The 14,820-nt window shown below is 36.4% G+C and overlaps 1 protein-coding gene across 1 annotated transcript; it reads left to right on the plus strand.

Annotated features, from left to right (window-relative positions):
* The first annotated feature begins 9,561 nt into the window (after nucleotides 1–9,561).
* LOC130228511 (uncharacterized) lies at nucleotides 9,562–13,187 on the plus strand. The gene is made up of 3 exons (XM_056456942.1): nucleotides 9,562–10,014; nucleotides 10,109–10,184; nucleotides 12,360–13,187. Exons 1-3 carry the CDS (start codon nucleotides 9,835–9,837, stop codon nucleotides 12,779–12,781), a joined length of 678 nt encoding a protein of 225 aa, XP_056312917.1. The 5' UTR covers nucleotides 9,562–9,834; the 3' UTR covers nucleotides 12,782–13,187.
* Nucleotides 13,188–14,820: the final 1,633 nt, after the last annotated feature.

The following is a 14,820-nucleotide window of genomic DNA, read 5'->3' on the forward strand; positions in this document are numbered from 1 at the left end:
TAAAATTACCTCATTTTTTACTCTCTCTTGTGTGTTTTTAAACTTTTATAAGTTTCTTTCTTCAGTTGAACACAAAACATGATATTTTGAAGAATGTTGGTTGCTGGTATCCATCGACTTACATTGGCAGGAAAATTCTAGGCTTTTTGCTAAAAATGCTTCCAATATTTTTAAATACTTCTTTTAGTGTTCAGCAGAAGAAAAAAACTCAAATAGGTTCTGAACAAATGAAGTGTGAGTAAATGATGGCAGAATTGTCATTTTTGGCTAAACTATGCCCAAGCAGGATTTGAGGCTACCAAAATGGCATTCTATACCCCAAGAGCCAGATTCTTAGCCTGACGATTGGGTCATCGTGGTCCTGAGCTACAACCATTGCCCTTTCCACAATGAACTGACTCTATGGCTCCTCCTGCAGGCCCACCACCTGGTCGCATTCTGCTCCTTTGGGCTGAGCCTGGCCGGGTTCCGTGGAATAAAAACCCAGCCACCAGGTTCTTGCATACAACCCCCAGCCCCAGGCCTGGCTCCAGGGTAGGGCCGCAGCTGCACCATACCTATGGTCATGATCGAAAGGACAAGATCTTGAATACAAGTGGCTGAAATGAGTTTTCTTCCAGGGTGGCAGGGTGCATCCTTACAGATACACTCTCAGAACCTATCACTGGGGGTGGTGCCTTTTCAAAAGGTACAGTTTTGTATCTTAGAAGACAACATATGTACCTTAAAAGTACAGATTAATACCCAAAAAGTACAAATGTCTACCTCATAGTACCTTAAAGACGCAAAGTTGTATTTTTAAGGTACCAATGTGCACATTTAAGGTACAAAAGTGTACCTTTTGACAGGTTTTGTACATTTTTGAGTGAAGAGCTCGGTCACATGGGAGGAACTCGAGTCACTGCTCCTTAACATTGAGAGAAAGCAGTCAAAGTGGCTCAGGGATCTGGTTCAAATGCAAAAAGTGCATTTAGAGTTGCTCACTTAATTAAATCACTTGACTAAATGGCAGATTTCTGCCATTATAAACAACAAGCTCTGCAGCAACATAAAATGTTTTCATGTATTTGTGGCAGGCTAACCTGGACCATATCAATAGGTAGCCAGAATATGACACATAAAAAAAGTTTATTTTTCTAAGTGGGTGTTGAACAGGAATGTGTATAACAGGCTGAGAATGATCGATTAAGATGTAGTGGTAAGAACTGCCCCCTTGTGGCAGACTTTAAAACTGACCGAAGAGTTGAGTCAAGTCTGAAGTTTACATGGTTTCAGTTGAGTCAAGTTGTGAATTTAGGCTTCATGATGTTGCTTATAAAGAAATTGTGAAATAAATCCCTGTTTTGTAAGTAAACAGATTAAGTCTTTCTATTAGTTTCTAGCCCAAATTGCTGAGACTAGGAAGGGGGGAAATGCAAAGCAAACACGCATTATTCCCTTAATAAATCAAACAAACAAGCCATAAATTAAAACCTTGCAGCTTTAGATAGGCTACTTACTGAAGGCTTTCAGCTTTAGGGATGTACAAGGCTTTCAAAGTTCTTGAAAGACTGAATAACATCATATACTCAATCGTATTCATCATATAGTTTACTTTTATGGCCATTTACTATACGTCTATATTTTTCAACCATTGGAACTCCAAATCTGCACATACACTCACCGGCCACTTTCTTCTGTACACCTGTCTAACTGCTTGTTAATGCAAACTAATCAGCCAATCACATGGCAGGAACCCAATGCATTTAGGCGTGTAGACATGGCCAAGATGATCTGCTGCAGATCAAACTGAGCATCAGAATAGGGAAGGTGATTTAAGTGACTTTGAACGTGGCATAGTTGTTGGTGCCAGACAGGCTGGTCTGAGTATTTCAGAAACTGCTGATCTACTGGGATTTTCATGCACAGTCATCTCTAGGGTTTACAGAGAATGGTCAGAAAAAGAAAAAATATCCAGTGAGTGACAGTTCTGTGGATGCAAATGTCTTTTTGATGCCAGAGGTCAGAGGAGAATGGTCAGAATGGTTCGAGCTAATAGAAAGGCAACAGTAACTCAAATAACCACTCGTTACAACCGAGGTATGCAGAAGAGCATCTCTGAATGCACAACACATCAAACCATTAAATGATATCTATGCCACGAAGGATCAAGGCAATCAATCGTCTTTACAGTGTGGAGGTGAGTAATGATTATCAAAGGACTAAATGTGGCTTAAATGTACAATTAGTGAATTATCCAAAAGCAAGTAGCGTAACTGTCAGTTAGTCTCGCTAACATCCACATGATGACATGATGTAATAAGTTAGCTAAAGTTTATAGCCAAGGCAATATGACATGGGCACACAGGCTAGCTTAACAGAGAAAAGAACATATAGTGAATAGTGAACATATGTCCCTTTTTTTGCAGTGAGTCGGAAAGTATTTAGACCCCCTTAAATTTTTTACTCTGTTATATTGCAGCCATTTGCTGAAACCATTTGTTCATTTTTTTCCTCATTATTGTACACACAGCAGCACACTATATTGACAAAAACACAGAGTTGTTGACATTTTTGCTAATTTATTAAAAAAAGAAAACTAGAAACACAGAGATCTGTTAAAAATCAAATAACACTTGTCTAAGTGAGAGACTTTTAAAAAGTTAGGTTTTGTTCGGTTCTCAATTCCCCCGCCCTGCATATTTTGTATTTCTTATGGGTATTTTGCAAATAGGGGCTTCACGATGGTGAAGTGTGTAGCACGTTCGCCTTACATCAAGAAGGTCTAGAAGGTCTAGAAGAACCAAGAAGGTTTCTGTGTGGAATTTGTATGTTCTCCCCGTGTTCACGTGGGTTTCCTTCAGGTGCTCCGGTTTCCCCCACAAGTCCAAAGACATGCCCTATAAGTGAATTGGGTAAGCTAAATTGGCCATAGTGAATGAGTGTGTATGGAATGAGTGTGTATGGATGTTTCCCAGAGATGGGTTGCAGCTGGAAGGGCATCTGCTGCGTAAAACGTATGCTGGATAAATTGGTGATTCATTCCACTGTGGCGACCCCAGATTAATAAAGGGACTAAGCCGAAAAGAAAATGAATGAATGAATGAATTCTGCAAATATTGTTGTCATTTTATTCCACTTATCTGGGGCCAGATCACGGGGGCAGCAGTCGCAGTGTTTCTAGTTAATACAACAGTGTTTTAGAACCAGTCAAGTATATTATATTATGTATATTTGAGTATTTACAACAGTTTGGTAATTAATCATATAGGATAATCTATAGTGCTGCCATACAAAGGAAAAGCACAGTAACTGCACAATTAGGCTCCATTTTGTTTGTTGTGTTCTTTTTTGGAGACAAAAATAATTTTAACATTTCATCAATCAATAAATAAAAACATAAATATAGCTTGAAAACAAAAGTGTGTACTGTATCAAAATTGATGAGAAGATCGAAATGAAGAGGAACAGAAAGTATGTATGTCATGATGGTTAAAGTAAATTTGCAGTGTTCATATTTTATTGATATCTCATGTTGAAGAGTGTGCTTTTATTTTTCCTCCATCCCTTTTTTGGCATTTTCAGAAATTGCATACTTTTGTCATCTGTATGACTATACAACTTTGATGCACTTATTCTCGGAAATAGATTATGCAACTTTAGTCGGGGTTTCACAGAGGGGGTCACACACATGCAAAGCTACAGTGCTGTTCAAAGTTTTATAAACGTGTGTAAAAATGCTGTAAAATGAGGATACTTTCAAAAATAATACATACATACATACATGCATTATTATTCATTATAATTAACTAAATCAAATAAACAATTGGTATGACCACATTTGCATTTAAAACACTTGCTCGTAGTTTTTCAGGTAGCTTTGCAGGTGGGTTTTTTGAAGCATCATGTATAAGATGCTTCATATACACTCATCGGCCACTTTATTAGGTACACCTTACTAGAACCAGGTTGGACCCGAACCTTCAGAAATGCCTTAATCCTTCATGGCATTGATTTAACAATGTACTGGAAAGATTTTGGTTCATATTGACATGATAGTATCACACAATTGCTGCAGATTTGTCAGCTGGATATACATGATGAGAATCTCCCGTTCACCACATCCCAAAGGTGCTCTATTGGATTGAGAGCTGGTGACTGTGGAGGCCATTTGAATACAGTGAACTCATTGTCATGTTTAAGAAACCAGTCTGAGTACTCAGTTGATACTAATGGGCCCAAAGTATGCCAAGAAAATATCTTCCACACCATTACACCACCACCAGCCTGAACCATTGATACAAGGCAGGATGGATCCATGCTTGCTGCCATGTGATTGGCTGATTAGAAATTTGCATTAACGAGCAGTTGGACAGGTGTACCTAATAAAGTGGCCTGTGAGTGTATAAGCTGCATATAGGCTTCATATAGCTCCATATACTGTAGCTTCATATATGTGCTATATATATAAGATGCATATAAAATGTTGCCAAAGTTTTTCTGGATGTAGTTTGTCTCTGTTCTGTTTCTTTATGTCATTCTAGACAGACTGGATGATGATCAGATTACACGTTGCATACATGACATAGATTTTATATATGTGAAATCCAAATGAACTTGACAATATTTGCGAAATACCTACAGTATATGACATGTCATTTTCTTCCACCTTTCCATGGCTGGGTCACAAGGGCAGCAGTCACAGGAGGAATCCCAATGCCAAGATATTCCTTCCCTCACTAATGAACAAAATCTCAAAACACAATACTTGAACTCCTCCACTTGGGGCAAGGATTCTCCTCCAACCTGGAAATAGCAAGCCACCATTTTCCAGTCGAGTACCATGGCCATGTGAGCAATGTGAACCAAACTCCTGCTCTGTTCATATAGAGAGAGGACAGCACTTAACAAGGAACCTCCAACCCCATACTTCCAGAGCACCCCACAGAATGCCACAAGGGACATGGTTGAATGCCTTCTTCAAGTCCACAAAACACATGTGAGGCCAGGTAAATTACTAGCATTACGGATTAAATAGATGGCATCTAGAGCTGTTACAGTATATATGTTATAAAGAAGGAGGGCATTTTATATACTCAAACCAAAGATATATATTCAACTTTGAAACTATACTATACACTTCTTATTCATCATCTAGTGATCAACAAAATGTAACTTTCCTTCACCAGATCCCACTTCCAAAATTTGATGAACACCACTTAGAAATGTTAAATCGTTCACTGTCACTAGATAAATTGAAACAGGTTCTAGACTCGATGCCAAAGAACAAAGCCCTTGGCAGTGATGGAATTTCCCCCTGAATTATTTTCCGTCATATGGGATATAATATCTTCACTTATTCTTAACTCTTTTAATTACGCAATTGAGAATGGGAAATGAAAACACAGCTCTCATAACCCTTTCACTTAACAAGCACAAATATCCCTTAGAATGTGCCTTAGAATTATTGGCCTGTTAGTTTAATAAATTACAGATGCTAAACTCTTTGCTAAAATGCTAGCTTATATACTCAGTAAATGCATAGATAAATTTAAGTCTGGTGTTCTCAAAGATCAATTTGTTTCTGATAACAATAGGAGATTTCTACATTATAATAATTCAATAAATAAATTAAATAAGTCCAGTTATCCTCCTCAGCGGTCATCTCACTGGACGCAGAGAGGGCATTTAGACAGGGATTTATCAAAATGGTCAAAACTCTTTGTAATTGCAGTTCGGCACAGGTTCTAATAGGCACTATGTTCTAATAGGCACCAAGAGTGCCCTTGTCACCTCTGCTTTTTACTTTACCATTGGTCATCCTGGCCAAAATTCCCTCCATTGGCCTTTACTCATCATGGCTAATCTTCCCCATCCACCGAATTGGCTCTATCACCATTGTCCTGTGGCTGCCGTCCCATCATCCAAGTGGATGCTGCACACTGGTGGTGGTGTGGAGACCCCCCCCCCCTTCTTATGATTGTGAAGCGCTTTGGGTGTATGGCCATACACAATAAATGCCTTAGAAAAAAATGCCCAGAATTACGCTCAAGACCATGTAACATAAGAAATTTGATGGAGGTCTGTTATATCCTAAATTTAAATTATATAACAGCCTTCCAAATGAAGGTAATCAAAACCTAGGTTAATTCCTATTTATTGTGACCTTTTATGTGAAGCTGCTTTGACACAATCTACATTGTATAAGCGCTATACAAATAAAGGTGAATTGAATTTAATTGAATTGACTGTCCTGGAGGCAAATATAAATAATCCTACAAGACCTCCCCTTTACAGGTACTTCAAAATCCCTAAAGAAATTATATGGACCAATTATTAAATATTCACTTGATGTATGGAAAAAGATTGAGAAAATTACAGGTGGCCCTTTTTTATATACTAAGGTAACCTTATTATGGCATAATAACCGGTTATGCATGGGTAACAAACCCGTTGTTTTTAAAACCTGGTCTGATGCTGGTGTTCTAAGATTTATAATATATATATACACACATATATATATATATATATATATATATATATATATATATATATATATATATATATATATATATATATATATATATATATATATATATATATATTCCAGCTATTCAATCCTGGATAATGGAAGCTCTTGCTCAACCAGAATGAGATATGTTATGGACCAGATGCTTCACCACCTCTAAGAATCTTGCACATCAGATGATTCATTATAAATGTATCAACAGCGCCTACTTTACCCCCAGTAAGATTACATGGTCTAATCCTTACTGTCACCTTTGTAACACATCTTCAGTTGGCTCCTGCTTACAGATGTTTTGGGAATCCCCAGTTGTGGTTCTTTTGTATGTGTGTAAATGTGTATGCTCTTCTGTTTGATTTTCTACACGTAGACATACCTTGGAATCCCCTACTTTTTCTTTTAGTGGATGACTCCATTTTACAACTGAACACCCGGAGACTAATTTGATATTATTACCCAACACCTCTGCCAACATTTACCTGGTTCTCGTATTTTAGAATTGCCTTGCTGGAAGGTACAACTGCCAGGCTTAATGACACAAAAAACAATACTATTCAAAGCTAGACTAACATTGCTGCAAATGAATAAAAGCTGACATATACCTATCATATACAGCATACCTGATTTGTACTTATTTTTATATATGATTTGTATTTTTTGTACAAGCGGACAGTTTCATGGCATCTGCTTGTATAGTTTTATATGTATGTGTGAATCATAAAATGAATAAAATATAGATTTAAAAAAAAAAGATGCATCAGAAGATGGAAATGAAGAGAAACAGAAAGTGCACACTTCAAAGTGTAATGTCATGATGATTAAAGTAAATCTGCAGTGTTCATATTTTATTGAATTCTCATGTTGCTGAGCGTTGTGTGATTTTATTTTGTCGTCCATCCCTCTTGTGGCATTTACTTGCTGTTACCTGTTGAATATATTTACCTTTGCAACAGCAGCTTTTGGCAAACAGTACGCAACTGAATGGAGTGCTAAAATACATAATTGTGTAATTTATATGGCTCAGTTTTACACTGTATCAGGAACCAGTGTAGGTAAAGTTAAAAAAGTACTGCATAAAGGGATAGTTCACCCAAAATTTAACACTTAATTACTATTTACATTTAGTCATTTAGCAGATGCTTTAAACCAAAGCAACATACAAAAATTGGGATGATAGAAACACTTCAGTTCACCAGAGAGCAGCGATATATAAATTTCATGAAAAGTCCTAGTTGGTTTAGATTTTTTTTTATCTAACAAACAGAAAAAACCAGTAAAGGAATGGCTGGCAGCTGCTTTTGTTAGTCAGGTAAGTGTTGATGAAACGTGTGTCTTCAGATGTTTCTTATAGATGACCATAGATGTTCGTCTAGAGCAGAGATGCACAAAGTAGGGCCATGGTAACCTTTGATTTGGCCCACCGACCAATCAGAGAAGAGTTGGACAAATGATGGGGAAGGTTGGGGTGAATCCCTCAATCAGAGATAGTCATTTCTAATTGAACATAGTCTTTTGTTTATTTGTTTGATTGCTGAGCTACAAAAAAAAAACTACGGAAATTAATGTGAATCATTAATCAATTAAATGTGAATTCATCAGATTTAAGGATCAAGGGTCATATAAATCCCTAAAACAGTTTTTATTATATTTTTTTTAGATGTTGGCAGATATATATGTGTATCCAGGTTTGTGTATCCAGGTTTCTTGACTAACTGCATCTGTTTAATGTCTATCTTTTTTTTTCTCCATATTTATTTTGTGTTGTCACTTGTCACTTTATGTACACTGGAAGCTTCTGTAGCCAAAACAAATTCCTCGTGTGTGTGAAGCACACTTGGCAATAAAACTGATTCTGATTCTGTATGGCACGTTATAAAAACACTATTTGGACACATATATTTCACAATGTATTCTTTTTGTAAATTATAATAAGTACATAATAAAATGTAAACATTCATTCTTTTTCTTTTTAGCTTAGTCCCTTTATTAATCAGAGGTCACCACAGCAGAATGAACCACCAACTTATCCAGCATATGTTTTTCGCAGCGGATGCCCTTCCAGCTGCAACCCATCACTGGGAAACACCCATACACTCTCATTCACACCATGGACAATTTTAACTTACCCAATCCACCTGTACTGCATGTCTTTGGACTTGTGGAGGAAACCCATGCAAGCACAGGGAGAACATACAAACTCCACAGAGAAATGCCAACTGACCCAGCTGAGGCTCGAACCAGTGACCTTCTTGCTGTGAGGCAATCGTGCTACCCACTACACCACTGTGACGCCCCCAAAGTGTAAACAAATAAATATAATTATTGATACGATTAAAGTGTTTTTTATATATATTTCTAAATATTATTAAATTATAAAGTTACCATGGCAACTTTTTTTGTAATTCAGTTGGTATATTTAACTTCGGCCCACCACCCTTAATCAAGTTTGGTTTTTGGGCTTTCATAAGAAAAAGTTTGGGCACCCCTGGTCTAGAATTTTGGCTAGTCATACCAACAGGATGGAACATTGAATGTTAAAGTCATTGCAGTGGATTACAGTACCTGAGAGGTCAGAGCTGAACCATAGAGTGAGGTTCCCGCGACACTCCTTGTCCTGAGGGTTGCCAAGGGAATTTGGTGGTTAACCAAGCTGACAAATCCAGCAAGATGAGCACCCAGGATTTGGATGCAGCTCTCAAGTGGTTTCAAATCTTTACAATCTTTTGTTTCTGTTTTCTTTTTACATTTTGGAAACTTGTAATCACAGACTTCCTTAGTAGGAAAAAACTAATACTGTGGAAGTCAATGGTTACAAGTTTTCAGCATTTTTCAATATCTTCTTTTGTATTTAACAGGAAAGAATCTCCAACCGGATTGTGTCAAGTGAATGATGAGTAAATGATGACAGAATTGTCAGTATTAGGTGAACTGTCCCTTTAAGCATGAACTTTTGCAAAGGTCAGTTAAGTTGAACCACATTTAGGATTGAAACCACATATTCTGACCTCTCTAAAGGGACTTTCAATTTTTTTTTTTTTATTAAGAAAACGTCTGTTATAAAGTTTATAGTGAGAGAACGGTCACGTTTTGGCAGAGGCGCTGCTTGTCAGGCAACGTCATTTCTGACTGCGGTTTGTAACTCGACTTGACAGACCTTTTTTTTGTGTTGACTCATGTAAGAAGCATCCAGTTGTCCTGCACGTCTAAACATACAACCGGAATGAGCTCCCTACGGAAGGAGAAAAGGGAGGAGCAAACGTGTACTCTACTATAAATACACCAGCTTCACTGACAATCTGGCGAACTAACGTGCTTGAGGTTTTGTGCTCATGGCTCAGATGGAGATGGTCGAGTTTGGTGTGGAGCAAGGGCAGATGCTGCAGGTCCTGATGCGACACTGTCAAACCATGAAGCGGCAGGAGACTCGACTGCGCCTGGCCACCGCTCTGCTGCTCACCGCATTCCTCGCGACGTCACTCTGGCTGCAGTTTCACTCCAACAGTCCTCCGGTAAAGTACATTTCATTTTACTGGCGATCTGAAGCTTTTCGTTTTTATAAACTGCATCGGTAAATAATCTAGACATTGTCCTGTTTTTCTCCAGCATGCATTTGCAGGTGACCATACAGAGGCTTTGAAGGCTAAAAAAACACATAAAAGGCAGTCCGTTCATCTAGAACGTAAGTTTCATTACTGCTGAACTAGTAAAATGATTTCATTTATTTTATTCCCAGTGAAATAAGCTTAAAAGAGTAATGTGTTGCTTATTACATTCATTCACACTGCTTAGTTCTCCGTGTATAAAACATGCTCGTCTTCTAACACTTTCACTTTCTAATCTGTCTATTTTAACCTGCTTTTCTGTTTTCTAATCATTTAGTTTTTCGTTCTATGAAAAACATAACCTGGTCTAACTAAATACTGCAGAATAGCTTATGATCATATTTTCATGTTACTTTTTTATTCTTAAAAAAAAGATTTTAAAACAATTAGCATTCTGTTACTACACTGGACTAAATATCAACTGATTTGTACTTTTCTTTTATCATACGTCATTTTTTTATTCCTGATAAATTATAAATATTTTAATATATCCAGGGTTTGAATTGGGATCTATTCTGCATGGGTGCATTTGTGATTTCAGGAATACAGTAAGTGGTGGAAGCTCAAACACCCACAGAAAAATGCCGGAGATACGCATAATTACTCTTCAAAAAACTTGAATGGTTTTGTTTTGTCAGCCTAATTGCTCATGGACAGAAAAGATGTGACAGTTCAAATGGTATTTAAGAATAATAATAATGTACACTTTAGTAATTGAATGTGTATGTATATTTCTTTAATATGCTTTAAGTACATTTCTTATAGTTACACCTTATTATTGTTCTGAAGATGGAGCAGCAATGTTAATTATTATTCATTGGATTTGAACTAATTGTTGAATAAGAATGTCAAAATGTTAGTATTTAAGCAGAGCTAAATTTAGAGAAAGGCAAGTCAATGTATTTCTAGCCAATCTTAAATTAAAGTTAAGTGTACATCATATTCGTTTCCCAGTGATGAGTTTCAGCTAGAAGGGCATTCGCTGTGTAAAACATGTGCTGGATAAGTTGGCGGTTCATTCCGCTGTGGCGACCCCAGATTATTAAAGGGACTAAGCCGAAAAGAAAATGAATGAATGGATGTACATCATATTTCAGTATGAAATATAAGCTGTTAATATGTTTTATTATTTTTTGCGTCAGTTTTATTTTTGTAATTAAATATATATAAGCCATTCAGTTCAGTCTAATAAAGAGTGTAGTAATCTGATAAAGAATCTAGTAATCTAATTGTTAAGTGACAAAGTTAAGTCTATATTTGTTCATGTAGTAATCATTAAAAAAAATGAAAGCAAATGGTAGGTGAACACACTAAGTGTGCATTATATTTTTATTAGGCCACGTGTTAAATATGTCTGCAGGCTGTACTGTATGTTTCATGTGAATTTATGTCTAATGCTCTGTCTCTAAAGTTCTAACTAAATTAATATAAAGAAAAGACTAATTTTAAAATGTAATGAATAATTCAGTTCTTTGTAAAAATGTAACATTTTTACCAATTAGCCTAAAATAAGTTAAATTCTAAACATTATTTGACTAATACATTTATTTTCAAGGACATTTTGTTTGTAACCCTAAATATATATATATATATATATATATATATATATATATATATATATATATATATATATATATATATATATATATATATATATATATATAACTTTTAAGTCTTTCCACAGCAGTAATGTGAAAATAATTAAAACCTAGACATCTGTGTGTGTTTTTAGTTCGTATCTTTGGGGACCTTCTGTTGGTGCGTCTTTGACAAATATCAACAAAGACACAACCAAAGGAACAAATTTTATTTTACTATTCAAAATGAGCCATTTAGGAGGGCCATCCTGGTAGTGTGACTAGAAGACATTTCTTTTGCTTCTCAGATCCTACCCTGTGGCAACCAACAGGCAGCCTACGCGTTTCTAGCTATGTAGTGACGCAATAGAAACTAGTGCAGACCAGTCTGCTCTTTAAAACTATTGAAGGTTTCTTGAAGCTCAGACATGTTTTACAAAGGCAATATGTTTAAATCATTGCTTTAATTAGTAAGGAAAAGAATATTAGCCTATGTATGAGGTAATGCCAGATCATTTCCAGTGTAATATGCACCCTGGTCCAATTCAACCCCTGGTGATAACCTATTATTGAAGTTATGTGTAAATAACAGCATTTCTCTGAGCAAATGACTGTATAGATTTGTGTTTTGTGTCTTACTTTGACTTGTTGTTTTTGTTTTTTCTCTCAAATCAGCTAAAAGCAAGTCTTGTCCAGAAAAGCAGCCCGTCGAGTGGAACTGGAGGAATGAGAGCCCTTACTTGGACAATTTCAAGCTGGAAAAATCAACAGAGCTTTACATCTCCACAAAAGGCCTCTACTGGATCAATCTGAAGATCTCTTATCGTATAGCCTATGATCAGTGTAAGGGTAATGCTAACCAAATACTGACTTTAGAGGCCAACGTGACACAGGAGCACAGCAACTATGAACAGGAGAGAGTGATTTTAAAAGGTAGAGAGTCTATGCTTTGTAGAGAATATTGGCTGCAGTCGATGACTTTGAGTCAATCGGTCATGCTAGAAGCCAACTCCAGTCTCAGAGTAAGAATTAACCAGGATAATTGCAAATTTGTCAGCTGGTTTGAAACCACTTTCTTGGATGTCACTTACTTCTAACTGCCAGATGATAAAGATGCACATTTTCACAAAACAGCATTTTAATCACCCACTATATAGATTCTTAAATAAATGAGAAAGTTTATTGAGAGGTTTTCTCTCTCTTTCATAATTCTGAAATTGTTATTAAATAACATGAATTTAATCTATTTTGTTTTTATATAAACAATTATTTTTTGCTCTGCTAGCCAAATTGGACCAAAGTGTTGGTACTGCAGTTAAAACGATTTGCATGTTTTACATTAAAACTGTTTGAATATGCATTTATGTACTTTTTCATTGAGAGATGTTTATTGTCAATTGATTTAAAAAATCAGATCTGTTCGTTTTACCTTTACTATTGTGTATTTCCGTATTTCACAAATGTCCTTTCAGGTTGAAATTCAAATAAATAATTTTTTACAAACATATTTTATTTTTATTCTCTTTTATTGTAGGTGTACTTCATGATTTTCACATAAATAAACTGTTAAAAGTGACTTTGGTAAGTAAAGAGGTTCAAATTTTAAAGATCAATATCTGATAATGCAAAGTGTAAATAAATGGCACATACCATCCTCACAAGCTTGGTGCAACATGTCAGTTAGCAACACGGTTTTGCCGTGTACTAATACCATTAAGGATGCAGCCTACATTCAATTCATATTTATTTCTGTAAGGCATTTTTTAGTGTAGATTGTGTCAAAGCAGCTTTACATACACTGAAAGAAATGATTCAAAGATGATTCGGTGGATTTATTTAATTTTTTTACATTAATTTATTTGGGCTGAATTTAAACAAACAAACAAAGTTGAACATTACTAAATTTAATTAAGTTGAACACAAATAAATTGTTTGCAGCAGTTTTGCAGACATTTTTTTCAATGTACATGAAGAAGAAAAAAGTAAAATAATGACAATGACTTATAATTTATATATATATATATATATATATATATATATATATATATATATATATATATATATATATATATATATAATTATATATAATTATAGCACAATTAAACACAAGTTTCACAAAATCTAAAAACCAGAAACAGTAAGAGTAACTCATAGACAAAATACAAAGCATAAAAGAAAAAAAAACTTTTACTTTTCCCTGCTCGAAAGCCAGTGAAATAAAACCCAGCTCATGTGTTAAAAACTTTGTCAAACAATAAAGTTTTTAACTTGGATTTAAAAACAAACAGAGATGCCAATCTAATGGAAATGGGTCAATCGGACCCCCTTTAGGCAGCTACAGAAAAGCTCGAGCACCCCAGCATTTCAGCCTAGACTTACAAATCAGAAAGTCTCTGATTTGATGATTGAAGTGATCTGGTTGAATGGTGCTCAGTCAAAGGGCAGAAAGGTAAGATGGAGCTAAGCTCATTTTCATCTGCTTCTCTGGGGCCGGGTCGTGGGGGCAGCAGTCTTAGGAGAGAATTCCAAACTTCCCTTTCCCCAGACACTTCCTCCAGCTCCTTCGTGGGGACACCGAGGCATTCCCAGGCCAGCCGAGAGACATATTCCCTCCAGTATGTCCTGGGTCTTCCCCAATTCCTCCTTCCAGTGGGACACACCTGGAACTCCTCCCTAGGTAGGCGTCCAGGAGGCATCCGAAACAGATGCCCGAGCCATCTCAGCAAACTTCTCTTGATGTGGAGGAGCAGTTGCTCTACTCTGAGCTCCTCCCGGGTGACAGAGTTCCTCACCCTATCTATAAGGGTGCATCCTGCCACCCTTCGAAGGAAACAAATTTTTGGCAGCTTATATCCAAGATCTTGTTCTTTCGGTAAAGACCCAAAGCTCATGACCATAGGTGAGAGTAGGAACGTAACATGACTGGTGAATCGAGAGCTTTGCCTTTCTGCTCAGCTCCTTCTTTACCACAATGGACCAATACATCGACCGCATCACTGCTGCCACTGCACCAATCCGCCTGTCAGCCTCACGTTCTATCCTTCCCTCACTCACTTTACAAAATGTACAATTTTTAAATATTTCCCTATATAATTTAATTTAAAATGGAATATTCTAGCAATTCAGTCTGACAGAA

Source organism: Danio aesculapii, chromosome 5 (assembly GCF_903798145.1).
Source record: "Danio aesculapii chromosome 5, fDanAes4.1, whole genome shotgun sequence".
Lineage (NCBI taxonomy): Eukaryota > Metazoa > Chordata > Actinopteri > Cypriniformes > Danionidae > Danio > Danio aesculapii.

Bases quoted from the DNA above. Each gene is read 5' to 3' on its own strand.
- LOC130228511 (XM_056456942.1), top strand. From the start codon at position 9,835: ATGGCTCAGATGGAGATGGTCGAGTTTGGTGTGGAGCAAGGGCAGATG. The intron at 10,015-10,108 runs GTAAAGTACATT...GTTTTTCTCCAG, and splicing joins TTCACTCCAACAGTCCTCCG to CATGCATTTGCAGGTGACCA. The intron at 10,185-12,359 runs GTAAGTTTCATT...CTCTCAAATCAG, and splicing joins GCAGTCCGTTCATCTAGAAC to CTAAAAGCAAGTCTTGTCCA.